This window comes from Primulina huaijiensis, chromosome 18 (assembly GCF_012295235.1).
Source record: "Primulina huaijiensis isolate GDHJ02 chromosome 18, ASM1229523v2, whole genome shotgun sequence".
NCBI classification, from domain to species: Eukaryota; Viridiplantae; Streptophyta; class Magnoliopsida; order Lamiales; family Gesneriaceae; genus Primulina; species Primulina huaijiensis.
Window position 1 is genome coordinate 18,547,228 of NC_133323.1, and position 25,349 is coordinate 18,572,576.

At 32.8% G+C, this 25,349-nt stretch overlaps 1 protein-coding gene across 2 annotated transcripts; it reads right to left on the reverse strand.

The window, feature by feature from the left end:
- Positions 1–14,983: 14,983 nt before the first annotated feature.
- LOC140963883 (uncharacterized) lies at positions 14,984–23,145 on the reverse strand. Of its 2 annotated transcripts, none has more exons than XM_073423363.1 (4): positions 22,833–23,145; positions 22,676–22,757; positions 15,823–15,981; positions 14,984–15,236 (listed from the first exon to the last, which is right to left on the reverse strand). In XM_073423363.1, exons 1-4 carry the CDS (start codon positions 23,025–23,027, stop codon positions 15,184–15,186), a joined length of 489 nt encoding a protein of 162 aa, XP_073279464.1. In that variant the 5' UTR covers positions 23,028–23,145; the 3' UTR covers positions 14,984–15,183. The 2 variants fall into 2 exon arrangements, with proteins under 2 accessions (XP_073279464.1, XP_073279463.1); XM_073423362.1 differs by having other exon boundaries at positions 14,984–15,257; positions 22,833–23,142.
- Between the last annotated feature and the right edge of the window lie 2,204 nt (positions 23,146–25,349).

The window sequence follows — 25,349 nt, forward strand, 5'->3', positions numbered from 1 at the left end:
TGGTGAGTTTGATGTTAATGATAATGGAGGTCTTGATGGTTGATCTGACTGGACTGAAGGTGCACATAACCCGAGGACCGACGTTAGTTTTCTGGACTAGTTTATGATTTATGATTTTAAGTTATGTTAAAGATATTTTATGACATTTTAATTATGGTTATGAGAGGTTTTTGAGAGGTTATAGTATGAGCTATACTTTTCAAATAATGTTTTTAGGTTTGGTAAAACGTTTGACGATTTTTACGATTTGAACTATTTTCCTTCGATTTTTAAATATTAGTTGATTGTTTATTTTTAAAATGGTACAAGGTATTTTTAAAATATTTATATATATGTATATTCCGAATTATGGAGATTAAGGATGGAAAAAAATTTCTAGCACGTTTTAAGAAAACGAGTAGCAGAAGTTTTAGTTAGTATCAGAGCCAAGGTCCTGTAAAAGGTTGTGCCACCATCAGCGTCGGAAAGATTAGTCGTCAAGCCTCAACTTGTAAGTTTAAATGCTTTATATGATTTTATGATGATATCTGCATAATTATATGAATCATATGTTTACATCACATGTTTAATATCTTTATGATAATATATGATTTATATGTTTTGGAATTTTTATACGTGATACGATATGAAATAAGAAATTATTTGATTTCAACGCATGTTGGTTTTGTGGAGGATGACATGCAAATGAATACGATGAATATGAATATGTTTATGATAATATAAAAATGTTTATGAAATTTTTTTTTTTTAAAGTTTATGCATCATGAAAATTTTTATGAAAATGGTTATGTTTAAAGTTTATGCATCTTCATGAAAACGATATTTTAAGTACTAGTATTTTTCACTGTTGCGTTTGATCTTTATATGTAGTACTTGTTATCAAGATTATGGTGTGTTGAGTTTTTAGACTCACTATGTGTGATTGATGCAGGTAAGTTTGATGTTAATGATAATGGAGGTCTTGATGGTTGATCTGACTGGACTGAAGGTCCACATAACCTGAGGACCGACGCTAGTTTTTTGCACTATTTTATGATTTATGATTTTAAGTTATGTTAAAAATATTTTATGACTTTTTAATTATGGTTATGAGAGGTTTTTGAGAGGTTATAGTATGAGCTAAACTTTTCAAATAATGTTTTTAGGTTTGGTAAAACGTTTTACGATTTGAACTATTTTCCTTCGATTTTTAAATATTAGTTGATTGTTTATTTTTAAAATGGTACAAGGTATTTTTAAAGTATTTATATATATGTATATTCCGAATTATGGAGATTAAGGAGGGAAAAAAAATTTTCTAGCATGTTTTAGGAAAACGAGTAGCAGACGTTTCAGTTGGTATCAGAGCAAAGATCTTGTAAAGGATTGTGCCACCATCAGCGTCGGAAAGATCAGTCGTCAAGCCTCAACTTGTAAGTTTAAATGCTCTATATGATTTTATGATGATACATGCATAATTATATGAATCATATGTTTACGTCATATGTTTAATAGCTTTATGATAATATATGATTTGGAATTTTTATACGTTATATGATATGAAATAAAAAAATTATTTGATTTCAACGCATATTGACTTTGTGGAGGATGATATGAAAATGAATACGATGAATATGAATATGTTTATGATGATATGGAAATGTTTATGAAAATTTTATGAAAATTTTTTTATTTAAAGTTTATGCATCATGAAAATGTTTTTGAAAATGGTTATGTTTAAAGTTTATGCATCTTCATAAAAACGATATTTTAAGTACAAGTATTTTTCATTGTTGCATGTGATCTGTATGTATAGTACTTTTTTTCAATGGTTATGGTGTGTTAAGTCTTTAGGCTCACTAGGTGTGATTGATGCAGGTGAGTTTGATATTAATGATAATGGAAGTCTTGATGGTTGATCTAACTGGACTGAAGGTGCACATAACCCGAGGACCGACTCTAGTTTTTCGCACTATTTTATGATTTATGATTTTAAGTTATGTTAAAGATATTTTATGACTTTTTAATTATGGTTATGAGAGGTTTTTGAGAGGTTATAGTATGAGCTATACTTTTCAAATAATGTTTTTTAGGTTTGGTAAAACGTTTAACGATTTTTACGATTTGAACTATTTTTATTCGATTTTTAAATATTAGTTGATTGTTTATTTTTAAAATAGTACAAGGTATTTTTAAAGTATTTATATATATTATATTCCGAATTATGGAGATTGAGGAGGGAAAAAAATTTCTAGCACGTTTTAAGAAAACGAGTAGCAGACGTTTCATTTTATGTGTCTATGATCGAGCGGTTCTCTTCACATAAAATTTCATAATTCATGATAATGATACAACATTATTTTTTTATATTGTGCAAGGGCTCAAATATAGGTATTCTAAATGCCAGAGGCCTCTTCTGATTTGAGTAAATATCCAAATTACTATGACTAAACTATGAACTATGTAGGTGGCAGTTTAGTCGAACTCATCAAAGAAAATTACAATTTTGATACTCTAAGTTGGTGTGTCTTAGGATCGGGAGATCAGTTAGAAGTGAGGGGTTGAATAAACAATCACATTAGTTTGTCCGGAATTCGGTTGAATTAACAACTTTGAATTTAGTAATTATCATCAAGTCAATGTTAGTTGGCTAATCATATAAGTTCTGTGCGAAAAAAACTTAACTGACAGATTGAAAACTCAATTTAATTACTAGACTCTAAATTTATTAAAAAAATGATTGTGAATTCATTAAAACCCCGATCGACGATCAGACAACGCTGATGTACCAAGGGTACAAATCTTGTTCATATAATGAAAATTGAAAACTAATAAAATCGAAATTTTCTCTGAACCATTTTTTGGCAGCTTCCAGTTTTGTGAACTCTTTAACCAAAACAGACAATTTCGCTCTCCTCACTTAATTAGCTGTTAAATTAACTTCCACATCTTCTATCATATGTAATTAACTTATAAACTATTTTATGATCAATCTGTTTGATCTCCATCAAATTATAGTCGTCAAAATAAACTCCTTCAATTTGATTATAGAGTTCAATTTGATTATTTAAACGATACACATAATCTGATACTTGTGTGACCCTCAATGATTTAAGGATACATCTAATTGTGAGTTCACAACTTCATGTAATTTAGGATAACATTTATTCTTATTCGGAATTATTCTAATTAGCCTCATTCTTTTCATCAACCTCTTGATCAAGAATGTCACAACTCAGGTCTTATTGCACTCATCGGATCCTGTAAAAGCGTCTAGTAGCATCGCCCCATGATCTAATAGGTATCACTGATAATGTCTACAAGAACCTTAAGTGATGGTTAGCGTACAATACGGTCCCTTTAACTCATATATTCTGATCGAATATGCAACCATGGGTACATCGAGAGTTGCAAATGAATTCGATAACGATGTGACATATTTTTGAGTAATAATAGTGTCATGGTCTGTGCAACTGATGAAACACCTTTCCACAAAGCATATTTCTTACTCTGGTCAGAGATTTCTTACATCATTAACTTATTAGATCACATAGTATATCTCAACCCGTAGACAAACGGTGAATCCCCGACTACAATAGATTGACTCATATGTATTTTGAAACTACACCTAACCACACCAACTGATGACCCTCAATGGATTCGGTAAACGGATCGAACTGCATGCTTGTACACAGAGCTTCTAAATTATCCCGGGTCAAAAGAATAATGGTACACAACCATAACCGCAGACAATTTTACTTGATGAGTGATAATCACTTGGACGCTTCGCGGGAGGATTGTCCAGTGCATCATCATTTGATCACCCATCTGTATGAATGGACAACTCAATGCCTTTATTAATGAAACATGATGTTTACATCACAGATGCTAGTCTCAAGCTCAAGCGAACTTTATCGTTATTTTAGGTCGTTGAATTGACTAGGAACATGTTTATAATATACGGTACACTTCCAAATGAGTTTTACGATTTTACGTTGAGAGTCATACCTCATGATACCTTTTGCATATTCAAGGACTTCATCTATGCAACTTGCATGTGTATACAGATAAAGTAAATGTCATAATTAGATAAAATCGTAAAATATGATTAAAATAAAAAATATTTTTTACATAAAAATCAATAATTCTAATACCACAAGTTGACTCTCTAGACATCTACTTTAACAAAAAAGAAACAAGAAATAAAAAAAACGAACTAACTTTCTATCTATTTACGTAACACATCAAATTGCATCCACCAATCTTTCCCATTTGACAAAATAATTTTATCTTCGGAAGTTTTGCAGCAAGGAAAATCGAACCTACTACAATATAATGTGGTTTGTGCTGCAAGCAGAGAGTTGTGCGAAGCTTACTTTTTTTTAATCGGGAAAGTCTAGTCAGAAATACAAGGTAAAAGATACAACCAAAGTTGCCATTGAGCCTACAGTTAGAGCACAGTTCCTCAGAAGTCATGAAGCACAAGAGAAACTACTGATAGGCTCCCAATAGTTTGCATTTTTGTTGTAGTATCTCTCATTGTTACCACTTACAACGTACTTAATTAATACATTTTTGTCTGATTTTATTGTAGGAGGAAGTTTTCTGCTCTTGGGATAAATCTGGGCTAAAAATGGTGATTTTATACCACAATTAAAGTTGTCGATATAATCTAAGTGAAAGACTTAAAGCATAAAAATTCAAAAGTGGTTTTTTAACAAGGCGTGATCACGCCTTGTGACTGCTTGTCAACTGCCTAGTGAGAATGAATGAATTTTTATATCAAGGAAAAAATATTAGATAGAGTTTTTTCCATAAAAAAAACTCTATATTTTTTGTAGATATTTTCTAGTATATTTTATTTTTAGTGATTAGGTTTTACCTAATCTTGGTTGGCTTTCCTTAAAAAAACCCAATAACTACCAAACGTGAGAAGGCAGGAGGCGCAAAACACAAAAGAAGAATAGAAATAATCCTCCAAAAAACTTCTACGCACAATAGAAAGAAAAGAGGCAGGAAAAGAAGCTCTCCGCTACACGTGAAAAGCAAGAACTCTAGTATTTTTCTTTTCTTTATTTCTTATTTATATGGAGATTGTAAGTCAACCCATGTTTGGCTAATTTCTTATTTCTGATTCAAGAGAAAACTCCATCATTTCGATGGGAAAACTCCATTATTTGGATTTTATTGCTTTGAGATATTTGTGCTTAATTTAAGATTCTTGTTTGTTTCAAGTATTTGTTGATTTATATTTAATTCCATAAAATTTGTATGTCGACTAATTTGACAAATTAATTCGATGTATGAATTTTTACTGCTATCTGTGAATTCTTTGATCTGTAATTGTTAGGAATAATTGGAACGTGAGTAGCGAGAGATTAGATGTGTTGTGCTACCACATCATATTTAGTCTAAATAAATCAACGAACTAGATCTATCAATTGCAGCTATCTTGGTTGTTAAATTTTAGGATTAACTGTTTTCACAAACCAAGAATGCTATTTTTAATTAATATGGAACGCTATCGTGCCCAATTAATTATTAATAAGTTTTGACTGGATGTTGTGTTTAGTCAATTAAATTAGGAAAACACAAGGATTTTAGCGGTTATCCCTATAATCCTAATGTTAATTGATTGAAAATACATGAATAAATCAAATGTTAACCGATGAACAGTGATATAATCGAAAATTGGAAACCCCTTGTGTAAGGTCCAAAAATTAGATGACGTAATTCAACTGCATGCAAATCTATGAAAAATGGAAAAATGACTAATTAAATCGTTTTAATGACATGAATTAATTATGATATGCATGATTACATATTTAAAAATAGGATTTATTGTTAGAATGCATAAAACTGTATTTTTTGTATAGCCAAAATCAGTACACGTATAACCCATGCAATTATTTAATTGTTAATCATTTATTTAAATTTAAAATGATTTTTGAGATGCATGATTTATGAAATTGCATTATTTCAAATTATTTATGTTTATGTGATACACGTTAAAATGTCTCTTGAGTTTTATGTTTCAGGCGAATATTCGCTGCGGGATGGGGAAAAGAAACCGGTGATGATTTAGGCAATTCTTGAAATGCGGTATTTTATTTCAAGTCAAGAAATTTAGTATTTTAAATGATTTACGAAATTTTAAGCATTTTAAAAGCCTAAGTTATTTATTATGTGATTTTTAGATTTTAAGTTGAGTATTATGGATTTTAAACCTTGCAAATTTGTTTATTTAATCTTTTAGTGGGGTTAAGTAATTAGATTAACATTATTTTATTTCTAATTATTTACCTAACCAAATTCTTTAGCCCTTAATTATTTAATTAATCAAAAATTTTCACATAGACCAGGATCTAAGATTATGAAAATTCATACCAGAAAAATTATTCCGAAAGTAAAATAATTTAAAATAACGATGGTTCCCTAGAGAAGGAAAATCACAAATATAAGAATTTAAATATGCAAGAAATAAATAAGATGGTTCCTCTATTGAGGAGATCCACAAATTACAGAAAGTAAATAGCAGAAATTAAAATTCTTTAAGGCCGTGGTTCCTCCAGTTTCTGATGTATATAAACCTTTAAGGGATCTATATACAAAGCATACTATTGCGAAGAACACCACAAATATTAAAGAAGTAGGCGGTTTAACCAGCCATAGATATTAAACATACATGAATATATATATTTAAGAATTCCATAATTTAAAACAAGATTTTATTACTAACCTTTGGAATCAAATAACTTTACATAAATGGAAGATACAAATTAAAAAGGGTTTCGGATTTTTGGGTAATGGTTAAAGGTTTTGGATGGTTAAAGGTTTCGGATTTCTGGGATTTCTGGGTAATGTTTAAAGGATTCGGATTTCTAGGATTTGGATCTGGGAATAAATGATTCGAGAGAGAGAGAGGGAGAGAGAGGAGAGAGAGATATGGGTAGAGAGTGGTAGAATGTTTTTTCTACCTACGTCTAAGATATGAAAGATAAGTGTTTGAACTCATGTTAGTATGTGCAGCAGTGGCCCCAAGCGAGATCCAACGAATCCCTCAACGCCAAGTAAGTATGTTCGACGTGCAAAAGAATTATTTTTATGTTTTTGAGGTATGCTAAATTTCTTGTGACCAAATTATGAACGTGTTTTGAAGTCGGTGAACATGGCCGAGGACCTCTCAACCCCGGTAAAGTATGACCGGGTTTTGATCAGGATTGGAAAGCGGTAAAGTATGACCGGGGACCAATCCACCCGGTAAAGTATGACCGGGGATCTTATGTATGCGGGATTGAAAAGCGGTAAGGTATGACCAGGGACCAATCCACCTAGTACTGTGGTTTAGTCTGATCAGGCGCATTTATGTATGGGTCACTTGCTTTGAAACATATCTCTACGCAAAATTATGTTATGTATGCTCAAGTATGTATGATGCAAGCATGTTTATGAAAAGTTTTACGATGATGGCACGTCTATGTTATGTATGTATGTCCAAGCTTTTGTATGCAATGTTCAAGTTTCAAGTAGTTATGCTCTATTTTAAAGATGCGTGTGATTTTATTACGTAGTACTTGTTATTTCCAGTTTATACATATTGAGTCTTTAGACTCACTAGACTTAATCGATGCTGGTGAGGAAGATGTTGAGGAGACGAGGGGTGGTGACCAGTGAGCTGTCTTGGACTTTGCAGGAGGCTAAACCCGAGGACCGCCCATGTTTTAAGATTTTATTGCACGACGATTTTAATACTCTGATTTCATGTTATAGTTTACGATGTTAAACATGTATTTTTCCATTAGCAAACTTTGATTGTAATCTTTTTATAGCAAATATTTTTGTTAAACAGTTTATGGATGATCGCAATTTGAAATTTTATTTTGTATTTAAGAAAACTTTTATTTTTTCGCAAATTTTAAAGTAGATAAAAGTACGGTACGTTACATTTTTAAATGTTATTCGAGATGCGATCGAGGAACGGAGACCGAGAGCTGAAAAAGAGAAAATATTTTTATTAAGTAATTATTTTTAATTATTTAAAATAAGGCTTATGCTATATGATATTTTTGAGAATAATGTGTTTTGAAGTGATTTTATATGCCGAGTCATAATTTTTAACAGTATTCGATTTTCAACGAAAATATGAACTTTTTGAGAATTCGGCTAATATTTTCACAACCTTTCCTGAACAAAATATTTTAAATATTAATTAATGGGTTTAATGGTCCTAATATACTATGTTAATGGACATAAGCTTATACCATGTGTTCTAATTGATATTTAAAAGCTAAAAACCATCTCTTAACCAACATAACTCACGCCCCTACAACCCTAAACCACTAGAACTCTTCCCCACCAGCAACAACACACACACGTGCGTAATTTTTCAAGGGAAGTCACGGTTGTTGAAAAGAATTCAGCATGAAAAATATGTTTGCCTTGCAATTATTTTCGTTTTATGCTTTGCCATGTCAAGAACTTACGTTTTCATGATCCAAAACCTATGATATTATTGCATGAAGGGGTTGCCATGTTAGGATATCTTGGAGGGACGTTGTTCCATCACGTTAAGGGTCTTTTTATGCCTAGTCGAGGGCTGCACACGTAGAGGACAAGCCTTGAACGAAAATTTGCATGTATGGTACACTAGGGTTCGGTTAAGAGGTATGCACTGGGGGCTTGGCCAGGGCTTGGTGAGGGTCATGGTTAAGGGTTTGGAAGGGTTGGTCGCTAAGGAAAAGCCCATGATTGCATGGACTCTTTCCATGCGCTTAAGGGGCAGCAGCAAGTGGTTGTTGCATGGAGGGTCAGGGCTTGGTCGGGGCTGGTCTAGGCAAGGTCTGAGGATGGTCCAGGGTTGGTTCGAAGGGCTGGGGATCGGGTGGTGGCCCGGACAAAGAGTCCTTGTTGAACTAGAGTCCTAGGAGGCGAGTCACGGCTGCGGCGCATGATGGAACGTGTAGCGTGGGCTAGGGGCTGTTTAATTGGGATAAGGCTGGTCAATAGGGTCCATAGGTGGTCTGGGCAGAGTTTGGCTCGAGGTGGCTCGGGCATGGCTCGAAGAAAACAGGAGATGGTTCGAGGGTAGGCTAGCTAAGGTTTGGTTTTTTGAACCATGGTCCACGAGGGTCGAATCATGGTTCACGAGGATAATTTAGTTATAAAAAGTCTATGTTTAAAGTTTAGGATTAAAATATTAAAGTTTGAGTTAATTCGGGAATTAAACGCTCTACGAATTAATAAATATGAAATTAAATCGAATGCCTAGAATTTAAGCTTAATAAAAATATTAAAAGTTTAATTTAAGCTTAAATAATTATTTGGGATGGTCTAGAGTCAATGAAAATAAGAAAAAGTAAAAATCGAGAAATTATATGTCCAAGTGTAAAACGGTCATTTTACAAATGAAAAATAGTAGACGTCCTGACAATGCCCTGAATGCTGTAAAATATGTTAATATGTTTATTTTAAATATTTACGAAATTATATGATGAAACGTTAATGCCAAAAGACATGTTACATGCTTGGTTTAAAAGAAAAAATGATTTATATATGCTTAAATTTTTATAAGTAATGAAGATACGAAAAGTTGAAGGAGGCAAAGTGATTGTGACTAATACGATGATTATGATGATATGTAAGGCCATGGCTCAGTTGACGGGTGAGAGTGTCGCAGATGTCCCCTCCGCCCATTATTGTGGTTACACATAGATGGATCCATCGACCTTCAGCTGAAACGAAAGTTACAATTAACGATCCGATTTCAATAAAAAGATAAACTAATACGTATATGATGAAAATGAGAAATGTTTATGATGAAAGGAAAAATGTTTAAGTTTATGCTTGTTCATGAAAAGTATTTTAAGTAAAAGTATTTTTACTGTTGCATTTGATTGTATATATATTACTTGCTATCATGGTTAAGGTTTGCTGAGTTAATAGACTCACTGGGTGTGATCGATGCAGGTGAGCATGATATTGATGTTTTTGAGGGACTTGGTGGTTGATCTTGCTGGACTGAAAGTGCACACAACCCGAGAACCAGCGCTAGTTTTCCGCATTTAAATTAAGTTTATGATTTGAGTGTACGTTAAAGATTTTTACGACTTTTATGATTGCTTTTGAGAGGTATTTGAAAGGATGTTAGAGTTATTTTTATTTTGAAATATTGCTAAATTTAGGTTTGGTAAACGATTGACGATTTTATATTTTGAATTCTTTCCTTTGAATTTCTTTCTTTTGATAATAAAAATAAATAAAAGAGGGATTTTGTTGAATAAGTATTAATTAAATAAAATTAGTAAAAATGAGATTAATAAGCAATGAAGGATTCGACCCTACTCACCATTGCACTCGCTATATTTGAAAGGAGGAATTTAATTTTGGTGGCTCAACGACATCACACCAAATACGATGCTCTATAAATATAGTTTCTCATAGAGACATCAAATTGGTAAGTGAATATAACATGTTGATTATCAAAATGTTAGATTAGATGCTCACCGAGTCAATTTGTGGCTTGAACTTTATTAATTTTTATGTAAAAATAATATTTATTTTAATAATAGTTTATGATTTTATCCAATTATGACATTTATTTTATCTTTATATATTCATTCAAACTGCATAGATGAAGTCATAAATATACAATAGGTACCATGAGGCTTGTCTCTCAATGTAAGATCATTAAACTCATTAGAAAGCGTACTGTTTATTCTAAACAAGTTCTGAGTAGATTGAGCCACCTAAAATAAGGATAAATGTCGCTCAAGCTTGATACTAGAGTCTGTAATGTAAACATCATGTTTCATTGGTAAGAGCATGGAGATTTCCATTCACTGATGGGTGATCATTTGGTGATGCATTAAACAACCCTCCATCAGATTTTCCAATATGTTATCACTTATCGAGTGTAATAGTCCGCTGTTTTGGTTGTACACAATTAGTCCTTTGACCTGGGACAACGTGGAGGCTCTACATGCTATGTGGGGCTCTCGACATTCACTAGTAATTGTCATGCAATATTTGAGAATAATTACTTGAATATTAAATACAGCGGAAAAATTTGTCACTATATTTATGACATAGTGACCATTACATAATTATTAATATAAGCTAAAGTTTACATTACGTAAAAAAATATTCTAGCATATTACAATTAAACATAATTATTTATCTCGTCGAGATATTAATAATTAAAGGTGAAGAGTAATTATATTTATATCTACAAGAAGTCCAGGAAACTCATACATTATTTCTTCAACAAGCATATGAATCCCATTTACTTGTATAATCACATGAGTAGATGTCTCACTCCCTTCCTCACTAAGTATAACTAATAATGTCAACATGTTAACCTGATTACCATCCACACACAAAATAGTAACCACCTCCGAGAGGGTGGGTAATAACTCAGTATGATAAAAACAAATAAAAAAAATCATGTAACATAATGCATGGTATACAGATGTAATGCATGATCAGGTAAACACACATGCAAGTGTAAATGGAATAACGATAACTACACAATTAGTAAATGCAATGCAACAACAGGCAAGTCTCGGCTACACTGTCGTAGCAACCACTGCTACTCCAGCCTAGTACCGTGTGCCGATTAGCTCCCCGGGAATTACTAACATACTGCGCCTTATCAGCCTGCAACATCCCTCGAGCTAGTTGCAGCTCCCTATCATCCCAACAATTACGTCGATCATACACAGTATATCAAAACGGTCTTCAATAGGATCAAGACTCAACATGTAATGCAATGTCTTGTCATGCATCGATGCTACATTTATACAGAAAATACGTGTGGGTAAAATATGTTTCCATGAATCGATGTTTATACAATGTGACAAATTACTCCACGTAGGAAAATAAATACCATATAATCCACATTCAACAAATATCAAATTGAAACGTCCCTCACTCATTTTTCTTTAAAATATACTAGAATTTTTTTTTATAAAGCATCGGCCGAATCTATATATATGTGTATATATATACTTTTATTATCTGCACCATTAAAAAAATTTCAACATTTATTTTACTCAAAACTCAGTAACTGCATTAAAAGTCATAATATCGTAAACATTTAAACCAAACCTAAAATTAGCATTTTTCAAAAGTAGCATGTACGTCATAAATCCTCTCAAAAACCACTCTTTCGCATACAAGTCATGAAAATATTTAAAATACTGTAAAATAATAAATGTGCGGAAAAACTAGCAAGGTCCTCGAGTTAGTGCACCATTAGTCCGGCCAGTTCAATTATCCAATCCTCTTGTCTCAACAGAAATATCCTCATCTGCATCATTCACACCTAGTGAGTCTAATGACTCAACAAGCCTTAACCATAGTAACAAGTAATACGTACACATCTACATGCAACCGTGAAAAATACTTTTAATAAAATAGTTTTAACATGAACAAGCATAAACTTCAACCTTTTCTTTCACCATATACATAAACATTTCCTTTTAGAGGTAAAATCAGTTCATTAATTGTGACCATCTTTTCATCTTTCTGTCGGTTGATCAATCACACTTGTAACCATGGTACCAGACGGTGAAACAACATTAACCACTTTTCCGTTATGTGCCTTGGCCTATAGTTTGCGGGGACACCAGCAACTACTTTTCCGTTACCGGGCCTTGGCCTATGGAAATTCAGTGTTGGGTCCCACGGGGCTTTGTCCCATAAACAGGTTCCACTGGAGCTTTGTCAATCATGAATCTCCATTTCCTTACCGTCACAATCAAGTCACTTCATTCAAAACATTTTCAGTATTTCCATCACTTTATAAAATACATGCATAAATATTATTTTCTTTTAAACCAAGCATATAACACATCTTTTAGCATTTATCGTTTTCCATCATAAAATTCCTAAATTTTCAAAATAAACATTTTAACATTCATTACTGTTATCGAGACACTGCCAAAACTCCTAATATTATCATTAAATCATGTATCTTGTAAATTCGTCACTAATTGTCATAATTTAAAAATAAACTAATAAATTAAATAAACATATTTATCTAAATGTAAAATTAATTTATTAATAATTAAAATTTCTTGTAAAACACCATTATTAAAAATAATAAAAATTTATTTTAATTTAATTTATAAGAAAAATCTTGTGGGCTAGGGCTGCCCGAGATGCCCCGCCCTGCCCGAAATCTACTAAATTATTTATTTGTTTAAAATTATTTAGGGCATTCATCGTTGCCCAATTTTGTAGTGAATGCTCGCAAGAAGCTTTGCTCGCGTGTGTTGGTGTTGTTCGGAACTGTTCTAGGAAGCCGCACACATAAATTACATTTTTTTTATTTCAAAAACTTTATGGGCAGTCTGTGTTTTCAACTTGTGATAACACATTATATAATTAAATAACCATTATCTAATACATTTCTTCTAGAACTAGAATATTTCCATGTACTATTTCCAACTCTTAAAAATAATTAATGTAATTAGATAAAATTATTTAAATAATTTAAATATTTATGAATTTCCCTAGAATTGAAAAATCTACTAATTAACATTTTCATATTTACTAATTAAACATTTTAGAATTGTAGATTTATTATATTCTCAATCAACGATCAAACATAAATGATGTGTCGATTGTACAAAACTTGTTAATATAATGAAAATTGAAATTTAGAAGTTCAAAATTTTCCACTGTTAAATCTTGGCAGGTGCTTATTTTGGAACTCTTTCACTAAATTGAGAAATGCTCTCTCCTCACAAAATTTGAAGTCATTCCAACTTCCACAACTTCTACATATAGAAACTACTTATAAACTCTTTTATAAGCTATAATATGTTTGATCTCTATCAAACTACAGTCGTCAAATCCAAATCATTGAACTCAATTATCTCAAAGAAAACATAAAATTAAATACTTGTGTAGTCATCAATAGTTCAGGAATAAAGCTAACTGTGGAATCACAATTTCATGTGATTCATGACAACATTTTTCTTTATTTGGACATATCCTAACTAGTATCATTCTATTCATCAACCCCTTGATCAAGAACGTCAAAACTCAAATCTGATTGTACCTATCGGATCATAGTAAGAGCGTCTAGTCCCTTAAGTATCACTGATAGCGCATGCAAGAACCAGAATGTTATGGTTAGCGTATAATATAGTCCATTCAACACATATATTTTGATAGAATCTGCAATCATTAGTATATCGAGAGTTGCAATTGAATTTAATATGGTGTGATGTAGTGGCATCGTACATGCAACTAATGAAACAACTTTCCATAATACACATGTCTTACTTTGGCCATAGATTCCTTGCACCATTAATTCATTAGATCACATAGGATATTCACACTCGTAGGTAAAACAGTGAATTCCCCAGTACAATGTATCCACTCTTACATATGTAAAAAATACACACAACCTCGTCATCTAATGACTCTCTTGGAGTCGGTAAACAAATAAAAGTGCAGTACTAGTACGTAGAATCTCCATGTTGTCCCAAGTCAAAGACCAATGATGTACGACAATAACCACAGACTAATTCACTCGATAAGTGATAATCACTTTAAAAGTCTGGGGAAGGGTTGTTCAATGCATCTTGTATGATTATACATATAAAATAAATGTCACAATCGGATAAAATCGTAAAATACTATTCAAATAAATAATTTTTATATAAAAGTCAATAAATAAGAAACCACAAGTTGCCTCACTGACACATACTCTAAAAAAGTCCACTACTTTTTCAAAACCAAGTTTCACAAGGAAAATATTTTAACAAAACCGAAAAAAATAATTAAAATTGCACTCCTGATCAACATAATAGAATACACGGATCGTTTTTGCACATCAAGATTTTTTAACCTGTTAGTTTGTGATTCATAGTCCATACATCATATTAGAAACAATATTTTTGTGTAACAAGATTTTTCAATCTGCGACTCTTGGCCCTCATGATTTTGCATTATAAACTGCTTTTCTCATAAGTTCGAGCTCATGGAAGCTCCCTAGATATAACATTTACACTTTCGCTATGGTTAATAGATAAAGCATCCTTGTGGTACAAATACATGATCTTCTATCATATGAGTATCTGCATAGGTAAAAACCTAATGAAACACAAGATGGACGCAAGCCGAGATCCGATTACAGGAACCGCACGATATCCTAGTATGTTGCCTGTCAGGTGAGTATATATTTTCTGCATCTCATTTCTCGCTATAGAGGCCATCTCTAAGATTCTCCAGCACAACTTTCTTACCTGTCAGGTATTCCACCAGTCCTTCCATAAATGGAGAAAGATAGAGTTGAATTTAGTAAATACTCCACTAACATGAAATTGAGATTCAAAAAATGGACTATTATTTCGCATCCACGACAACTAGGGTGTGATTAAACCAGATCAAAATTGATTTGGTACACGAGTTGACATGGATTTTGGTTTCAATCTAAGCTGAACCAAAAACCAAAACCTAGGCAAATCACAATGTTTTCAAATGCAAAATTATGATATGGATTACCCACTCAATCCATTTAAAGTCATTATAAAAAATAGTAAAACATTAAAAGTGATCCAGAGAATCGAAAAACTGCGGGAGAATCGTAAACAATCATGTTTAAAGATTGGAGTATAGACTTCAAAATCTTAACCATGAAGTATATTTCTTCTCTTCAATGAAGCCAAAATACAGAACTTTTACTAATCAATTACAAGTAAATAATTCTTGAAAAGTGGTTGACATATTCTTAAATAAATCTTCTCTAATGAAACCTACTTTTAAAATTTATTGTTGCAACTGATGAGAATAAGAACTATAGTTTAGAATATTATGTCAAGAGAAATTCACCTTGGCAATAATCTCGGCAATCATGAAACCCAATCTTTAGCTCAGTCTCCCATCTTTCATTAAATATGAGGGCTCCATCTATAGCATCTACTCTTGAGAATCCAACAAACCAGCATTTTCTCTTCGGAGGTTTCCCAATATTTCTTACTTGTATAACTCCTACCAAAGATTAATTTTGACATATATTAGACACAAGCAATAACATGCAAGTACAATAAATAAAGGAATGCTACACCCTTTTCATTTCGCTTCGACAAAATAAGACTGAAACAGGAGGCACACCTCAGATTTTGATAGCAATTTATGATATCATTATCAGAAAAATATCAGCAAGTAAACTAAAGCATAGAAACTAGCGGCGAGAGAGAATTCAGATTTAAACATCAGTGAACGAGAGAATTATTGTAGTGCCAAAATCATTTTTCAACTTTAGTAACAACGAAGATAGTGATACATGAGAACGATGTTCTTTTACAATCAGTTATTCAGTTAATTGTTAGATCATTTTGATAAAGTAGACGTCCAGCGAGCCAACTCGTGGCTCGATTTTATTGAATTTTATATAAAAAAAAATAATAATATTTTATAATTTTATCCGATTATGGCATTTACTTTATCTATATATCCTTACAATTTGCATAGATAAAGTTCTTGAAAATATTATAAGTACCATGAGTTCCACTAGTCTAGTGGATCATGAAATTTATTAAGAAGTGTATTGTATATTCTAAATATATTTCTACTCGATTCAGCTGCCTAAAATAAGAATAAAGGTCGCTCGAGCTTGAAACTAGCATTTGTGATGAAAATGTCACGTTTAATTGAGGTAAGGGCATGGAGATGTCCATTCATAGAAACGAACGATCATTTGATGAGGCACTGAAGAATCATCTCACGGACATTCCAAGTGGTTACCACTTATCGAGTGGATTAGTCCACGGTTATGGTTATACACTTAGACCTGAGACAACATGGAGGTTCTGCATCGTGGCATGCATTTTGATATATTTACTGACTTCATTGAAGATCATTAAATGAAGAGATTGGGTGTAGTTTCAAAATATGCAGGGATCAATACATTGTAATCGGGGATTTGCCGCTCACCAACGGGTGAAAACATCCTATTTGATCTGATGAGTTAATAATACAAGAAATCCCAATGTATTATGTAAATTTAAAAAATATTAGATTTAGTGAGATATAAAGATTTGAATATGGTGGGCCCATATGCTCAAGGGTTTTAAAGATCGATGACATGCAAAATATTTTAAGCTAATGTGATATTGCATTTGCATCCCTGCATTTACCTAGGTTTTTGACTTGGATCTATATTTGGCCCATATAGATCAATTAGCTTTTGGTTATCGATCATACTTTATTATTTATCATGCATGTGATATATTATAAATAATCAGTATGTGCGTCATTATTAATATAATAACAAGCTATGTTGCATGGATACGCGTACGAGTATCGTATCGAATACGATACGGATACGGCGACGCGTCAAATTTTGAAAATATAAGACACGATACGGCTAGGATACGACAATCATTAAAATATATATAAATATTATATATATTTATATTTATATAAATTTAGTATTGAGCAGAAATAGTATTGAACAGAAATAGAATGAAAGAGACGGACAAATGTATTTAGGAATTTAAAAACCCAGCTCAATTTATTTGAAATTATTTTCCTTTTAGTCCTTAGAAATTTAATTTTTTTTAATTAACATCTGAAACTTTTAAATATTTGCAATTTTGCCCAAACGTATCCGAAAAACGTATCCACGCCGTATCCATGACGTGTCCTCGCCGTGTCCGAAACGTATCCGGTTGGTCAACCCTAAACAAAGTCAACGACACGGATTTTGCGGTATCCGACACGCGTATCCGTGTGTCGTATCCGTATCCGTGTCGTATCCGTATCCGATATCAAAAAAAAATTTTAAGGTATCTGTGCTACATAGATAACAAGAGTTGAATGAATCCGAAAAACATACAAATAAACATGACACTAGAATCTAAAATTGACACAAATTTTTAAAAATTTTAATCCCTCGTTTTGGATAAGATTCAAAATTTATGTCAATATCATGAAAGAAAAATTAAACAGAACTTAAATTTTCTTTGCCTTCCATCAACGGTGGTTGCATGGTGAACGATACCCACAGTAGTGTCTGGCTCGTATTATTGGAGAGGCCTCGACGTCGGAAATCTATGACTCTCCATCAGCACACAAACACACACGTCACACGAGTTTTTGAGGAGCACATCATGTGAATAGTGAAGAAATTCAGCAAGGTTCACCCTACGTCGACGTCTCTCGCATTGCAAATCGTTTTTCATGCCTTAATCTTCTTTCAATCATCATTCATACCATATTATATGTTTTGATACATATTTGCATGAAAAACATGATACACTTCTTTTATTTTCGTTTTTATGGCATAAACATGATAAAACTAGAGTTTTCATCTTTTAAACTCTTGCTTATGATGCACAATGGGACCACCATGTTAAGGCTACTAGAAGAAATGTTTTTCCATATGTTTAAGGGTCCTTAGATGCATGTTTAAATGCTGGAAAGGAGAAGGCAAGAAGATGAACGAAAATTTGGGTTTCTAGAGTCCTAGGGTTTTTGGCTTGGGGTTGCTTGAAGGGGGGGCCTCGGTCGTGGTTAAGGACTGTGTCCAGGGGTCCTAAGAGGGTTGCATGGTGATACTAGAGGGGATTAAGGGGGCTGGTACCAGGGATGGGCTGGAACCATGTGCTTAAGGGGCACGCGCCATGTGGAGGCTACGAGATTAAGGGTGAGGCGTGCAGGGGCTGTGTGGCGTGCTCCAGTGGATTGCCAAGGCTTCGGTCTAGGTCATAAGATGGTCAGCTAGGGTCTGGTTGGGTCAGCCAGGGGCTAGGGTCGAAGAAAGAAAGGGTTGGTTCAAGTTAGGGTTTCGACCTAGGGCAAGGAAAGTTCAGTGGCTGGTCTAGGCTTGTGCAAGCTATGGTTCAAGTTTGGTTAAGTTTCAAGTCAATTCGGGATAAAACCGAGGCATAGGTTTAAGTTTTAAAACGAATCGGAAAATTAGTCGATGAGCTCAAGTCGAAGAAACATTTTGTATGCATCCATCGACCTACAGCTAAAACGAGATCACAATTAATGATCTGAATTCAATAATAAAAAGGAAAACGTATACGTATATGACAAATGGAAAAAGTTTATGATGAAAGGAAAAAGGTTTAAAACTTATGCATATTAATGAAAAGCTATTTTTAAAAAAAAAATATTTTATTGATGCATGTAATTGTATATGTACTTACTTGTTATCATGATTAAAGTTTGCTGAGTCATTAGACTCACTAGGTGTGACCGATGCAGGTGAGCATGATTTTGATGGAGGGCATGACGGTTGAACTAGCTGGATTGAAGGTGCACATAACCCGAGGACCGTCGCTAGTTTTTCGCAATTATGTATATGATTTAAGATTACTTTAAAGATTTTATGATGTTTTGAATTTTGAGTGGTTTTGAGAGATTTAAGAGTTTATACTTTATTTCGAAAAATACTAGTTTTAGGTATGGTTGATGCTTTACGATTTCATATTTTGAATTGCATTTTTTTGGGATTTTAAAATAATAGGTTGGTTGGTATTATTTATATATATATGTATAGTGTTTCGGCCGAAAGTATGGATGGAAAAAAAATTTCTAGCATATTTTAAAGAAAAACGAGCAGTGGATGTTTCAAGACATAAGCTCCTAAGAGATCCGAAAGGATCTCAAAGCCACCTAAGATGATGATCTTGCTTCTTGAAGAAGACCAAGATGAGATCATTCCTAGATATGATCCAAGAAACTTCAAAGAATCATTATCAGATACTGATTGATTCAAATGTTTTGAAGCCATGTAGTCTCAGTTAGACTCCATGTATTCGAACCAAGTATAGTCCTTAATAGATCCATTTGAGGAATTGTTCCGATAGGATGCAAATAGATTTACAAAAGGAAGCTTGGGACGGATGGGAAGGTAATGACAAACAAAGCAAGATTGATACCAAAAAGATATACTCAAACGTAAGATATTGACTACGAGAAAACTTTTTTCTCCATTCATGATGTTCTAGTCAATTAGGATATTGCTAGCCATATCAGCATAGTATGACTATGAAATATGGCAGATGGATGTGAAGACAACATTCCTTAATGGTGAAATTAAGGAAGAGATTTACATGCTCAACCTGAAGAATTCACATCGGTAAGAATTGAGCATAAATATGAAAAATTCAGAGATCCATCTATCGTCTCAAACATATATCGAGTATGAAACCTAAGATTTGAAAAAACAATCAAAGAGTTTGAATTTGTTAAAAATCCTGAGGAACCGTGTGTATACAAGAAAATTAGTGAGAGCGGACTAACATTCTTAGTACATTATGTTAATGACACATACTAATCATTGAAAATGATGTAGAGATGTTGAAATCAATTTACGTATGGTTACCTATAAATTCTCCACGAAGTTTATGAGTTAAGCATCCTATGTGTTAGGAATACATATATATAGAGATAGAAGAAAGAAAATGCTAGGCTCACCAAATGCTGAGAAGATTCTCTATGGAGAAGTTCAAGCATCCTATGTATCAGGAATACATATGTATAAAGATAGAAACAATGACTCGCATTCCATATGTATCTGCCATTATGTACGGTATGACACATAATCGACCTAATATTCTCTTTTCACCGAGTGTTGCAAGCAGATATCAATCGAATCCAACTCCGTTACATTGGAAAGCGGTGAATGATATTATTATTTGCTTGAGAATGACTAAGAATTTGTTCATGTATAAGAATTAAAATTGGAAGTCTACACTGAGTTTAGCTTCCAATCAGATGTGAATGGTTCAAAATCAAAATTTGGATTTGAATTCAAGCTCAACAGTGGTGTTATCTGTAGGAAAAATTCCAAGAAAGACACAACAACGGATTGAACCGCTGAGGCCGAATATATAGCTGCATCAGCTGTGTGAATGAAGATGTTTGGATGAGAAATTTTGTTTAAAAGTTGGGCATCATTCATCAAGGAGTTAATCCAATCCTGATCTATTACGACAACGTTGGTGCCTTGCACAAGCAAAGGAGTCGAAGTCTCATCAGCGATCCAAACATATACTGAGAAATTTCCACATAATCTGGGAGATTGTGGGAACAAGAGACATATATATAGATAGAGACACCTCTAGAGATAACGTTGTTGATCCATTAACGATAAGGACCGTTGTTTGAGAAGCATAGTGAAGCAATGGGTGTGAGATCTATGGGTAGTTGAATATACGACAAGTGGAGATTGTTAGAGAGAAGGTGGCCAGCGAGCCAACTTATGACTTGAACTTTATTGACTCTTATTTAAAACAATATTTATTTTATTAATATTTTATGGTTTTATACAATTATGAAATTTACTTTATCGGTATACACATGCAAGATGCATAGATAAATTCCTTGAATAACTATCATATGAGAATTTTGAATAATTAAAATATATAATCTTAATAAGGTCTAATCTTAGAAAGATTTGAATATTGTATTTACATATAGGTTATCAAAAGTTGATAATATACACAACACATATACGTACAATAAACATATCAAGAAAATCAAGTAAAGATTTTCTCTCTCCCTTGCACAAGAAACTTTCGGCCCGCTTTCCAATTTCGACAAGGCGCGGCCAAACCTCCACAACATCGTCGTGCCGCCGCCCCGACGTCGCAACACAACCGCCGGATTTTGGAAATTCCGACGAGCTAATCTCGACGTAAATTTCATGTGAATTTCTAGTACAGTCTATAAGAGGAATAAAGTTTCTGATCGTGGACCTGATTAGGAGACTGAAGAAAGTTCACAGGGATTGACAAGAAGAGCTATTACTGCCTAAACACCGAAATACCTGGAGCCGGCGTTGAACACGCAAAAGTAAATCAATCTAAACACTCTATAAATGGTTTTAAATCATAAGATGTCCAAGAATGTTTTGAGTCAAAACAAAAAGTCTAAAACTTGCGTTTCGTCTTGAGTGCGAGAAAACGATACACCAACAAAAAGAAGGAGAAGAAGATGTCTTATTTTTATTACATTCAAAATATTTTCTTTGACCTCATTTGGAATAATTTCATGTATAGTCGCTTAAGAAACACATACCACAAAGAAAAATAATGACAGTTTCAGCTATCAATATTTCACACACATGGGATTGATCTTAGTTCATTAACTTTCATAAAGGGACGTAGGTGCAAATGCAATTAAGATTCACGCATCATTAGTGATCGCAAATTTATATTCAATATTTGGAGCATCGAATAAAAATTTGGAATTTTTCATAATTATTAGAGTAAACAACTTGAAAAACGGGTTTAGCTGTCAAATTTATGTTCATATTTTCCTGATTACATAATTTGCATTCTGAAAGCCTTCAAATTCACTAGAATTGCCAAGTTCGAAAGATCACATTCAAGGACAATCTAAAGGCGATGCAGGTACTTATTTAGAGCGAATCAAGAGCTTAACATTAGTATGAATCTTATTTTTTGATGACCTTCACATATAGATAATTCTTAAAACTTTTTTATTTGAGTGTTATTTTGTCCATCACACGTTTAGGCCACAAAATTCTAGCTTGATACGCTTATGCGTGTGTATCATGAAAATAAATCATCCACTTCATGAAAATAAATCAGTTTATGCGTTGCTTATTCCCTTAAAAAGCCCAAAGATAAAATCGAAACCAGAAATAGAATAAAAACAATCAAGCAATGCATGAACAAAAAAAAAATTGAGATCAGAGGCTCACCAGGAACTTTACTACCGGATAATGCTGCAAGAGCCACTAATATATTTTCAGGATCCTCCGGCTGAAAATCATAAACCAAAGCCTACAAAACAACAAATAGCTCAGCCAAAATTAAGATTTCATGAATAAGATAAGGAAATTGATAAAGAATAAGTACCTGATGTGTGGCAGAGGGTTTAATGATAACCACGAAATGCTTCAAATCCCTGAAATTGAGAGAGTACGCAGCCGACATGAATAATTGGCCTGGGCCTTTCTTCGCTCTCAGCGGCACGGCGGCTACGTACACTTCATCTCCGCCGCCGCTGCCACCAATTATCGATCCTCTACCTGAGAAAGTGGCCAAGGCCATAGCCAATTATTTATTTTCTTCAAAAACCACCAAAGACGATTTTGAAATTCGAGGTCCTTATATTCTGGAAAATTACAAGGGTCTTGTGGCTGTCCTCCACTACGTAGCTAGTCCGAGTTATTTGTGGTTAGCGAGACAGGTGAGGTTAAAACTCCATTCGAGCTTAATTTGAGCAATAATATTATTTAAAAATTATTCAACTCGAATTCGAACTAATCCGAAAACTCTGAATCCGAATATGAACCGAATCAATCCGATTTTGATTTTTTTTTAAAAAAATTTTAAAAAAAATTAAATAAAATTTTAAAAAAAAATAATAATAATAATAATATTTTAATTTAAACACATAAAACAAAATATCCCTCATATATATTATTTAAATTTGAATTCTAATTATAAAAAAATAAAATATATTTACTAAATCAAATAAACAATTGTTTAAAAAATAAAAAATATTCAAAATAAATATTAAATTATGAAAATTTATGATATAAATATACAGTAAATATTTTTTCAGATATAGAATATATATAAATGTAGACAATATTTATTAATTATATTTTTTTGAAAAAAAATTAAAATTTTCGGGTCCAACCAAACCCGATCAATTTTTCGGATCAGCTATCGGGTCCAACTTGATCTGATCCGAACCTGAAAACCCCAAACTCAAACCTAATTTTTTTTCGAGTTGAATTGTGTCGGATTGGTGGGTCCAGTCTGATTTTGACACACCTAATTCGAGTTGAGTAAAAGTAGTTATATCCTTCACTCTGTCAAGTTTCGAGGTCGCTAACAATATATTATTATTATTAATTTAAATTTATTAATAATCATATAAATATAAAATTTAAACATGTTCGTGTTGTTGAAAGAATACTTTTTGCCTCATTACGGTAAGCACGTTAAATTTTGCCAAGAAACCCAATTTAAATATAAGCCCAAAAATTGTGACCAACTCTGAAAAGCCGAAATTAGCTCGACCAGTTGACAGAATAACCCAGTTGTGAACAATTAACAAGAGCCAGCCCTAACTTGCACGTTCAAAAGTGGTTTGAGAATTGTTAATTTTAATGTAAAATAATATTTATTTTAATAATATTTTACGATTTTATCCAATTATAACATTTATTTTATCTTTATACCTATACAAGTTGCAAAAATAAAGTTCTTGAATATATATTAGCTAGCATGAGGTATGTATCTCAACGTAAGATCGTGAAACTCATTAAAAAGTATATCATATATTATAAACAAGTTCCTAGTCGAATCAGCCGCCTAAAATAAGGATAAAGGTCGCTTGAACTAGAAACTAGCATCTGTGGTGTAAACGACATGTTTCAATGATAAGGGCATGGAGAAGTCCATTTATACAGGTAAGTGATCATTTGATGATTCACTGAACAAACCCTCCTTTGAACTATCGAAGTGGTTGTAACTTATCGAGTTGAATAGTTCACAGTTATGGTTGTACACCACTAGTCCTTTGACTCAGTACAATGTAGAGGCTCTACGTACCAGCATGTACTTTGATCCGTTTACCGACTCCATTGATGGTCATCAGGTGGCGACGTTGAATTTGGAGACTGTAGTTTGAAGGAGATCGAAGAGTATGCTCATTATGGAGTTTATAAGTTGATTTCATAGGATGAAAGAAATGAAAGTTAGTTTAACTGCTAATTGAGTAAAGAGAGTGGAACTGCATGTATTGGTGAAATAGTTAACAAAACTGGCACATGCCAAAAATAGATCAGTGAAAATTTTGATCTTTTCCATTTTCATTATATGAAAAAATTTGTATCATTGATACATGTGGGCTGTCGGGTCGTCGATCGGAGTTATAATCAGTTCACAATTATTTATTTAATGAATTTAGAATTTACTAATTATATAATAGTATTACTAGTACTAACTACTAATATGTACAAAATTCTCATAACATATTCTAGAGGTGTAACGTCCAAAAATCCGTTTGCGTAAACCGCATATATGAGAATTGTTAATTTATTTTAAATGTATGAATGATATATTTTGAATATGATTAAATGTTTACTTATGTAGTTCTGCATGATTTCATAATTAAGGAGTTCCGGCCGAATATTTGATGCTTGGCAGTGGAAAAGAGACCGAGAACGATCGAGATAAAAATATTTTTAAAATAATTATGTTAAAGGCTTGAAATATGTAAATAGGATTTTAAAATTTTCTAAAAATGCTAGAATTAAATTATTTTTAATAACTTTCCTAAATAAACTTTTTGTGCATGATTTAATGGGCCTAATTAGGCCTATTTAACTAGGATTAGTGGGTCTAATTATTTTTTAA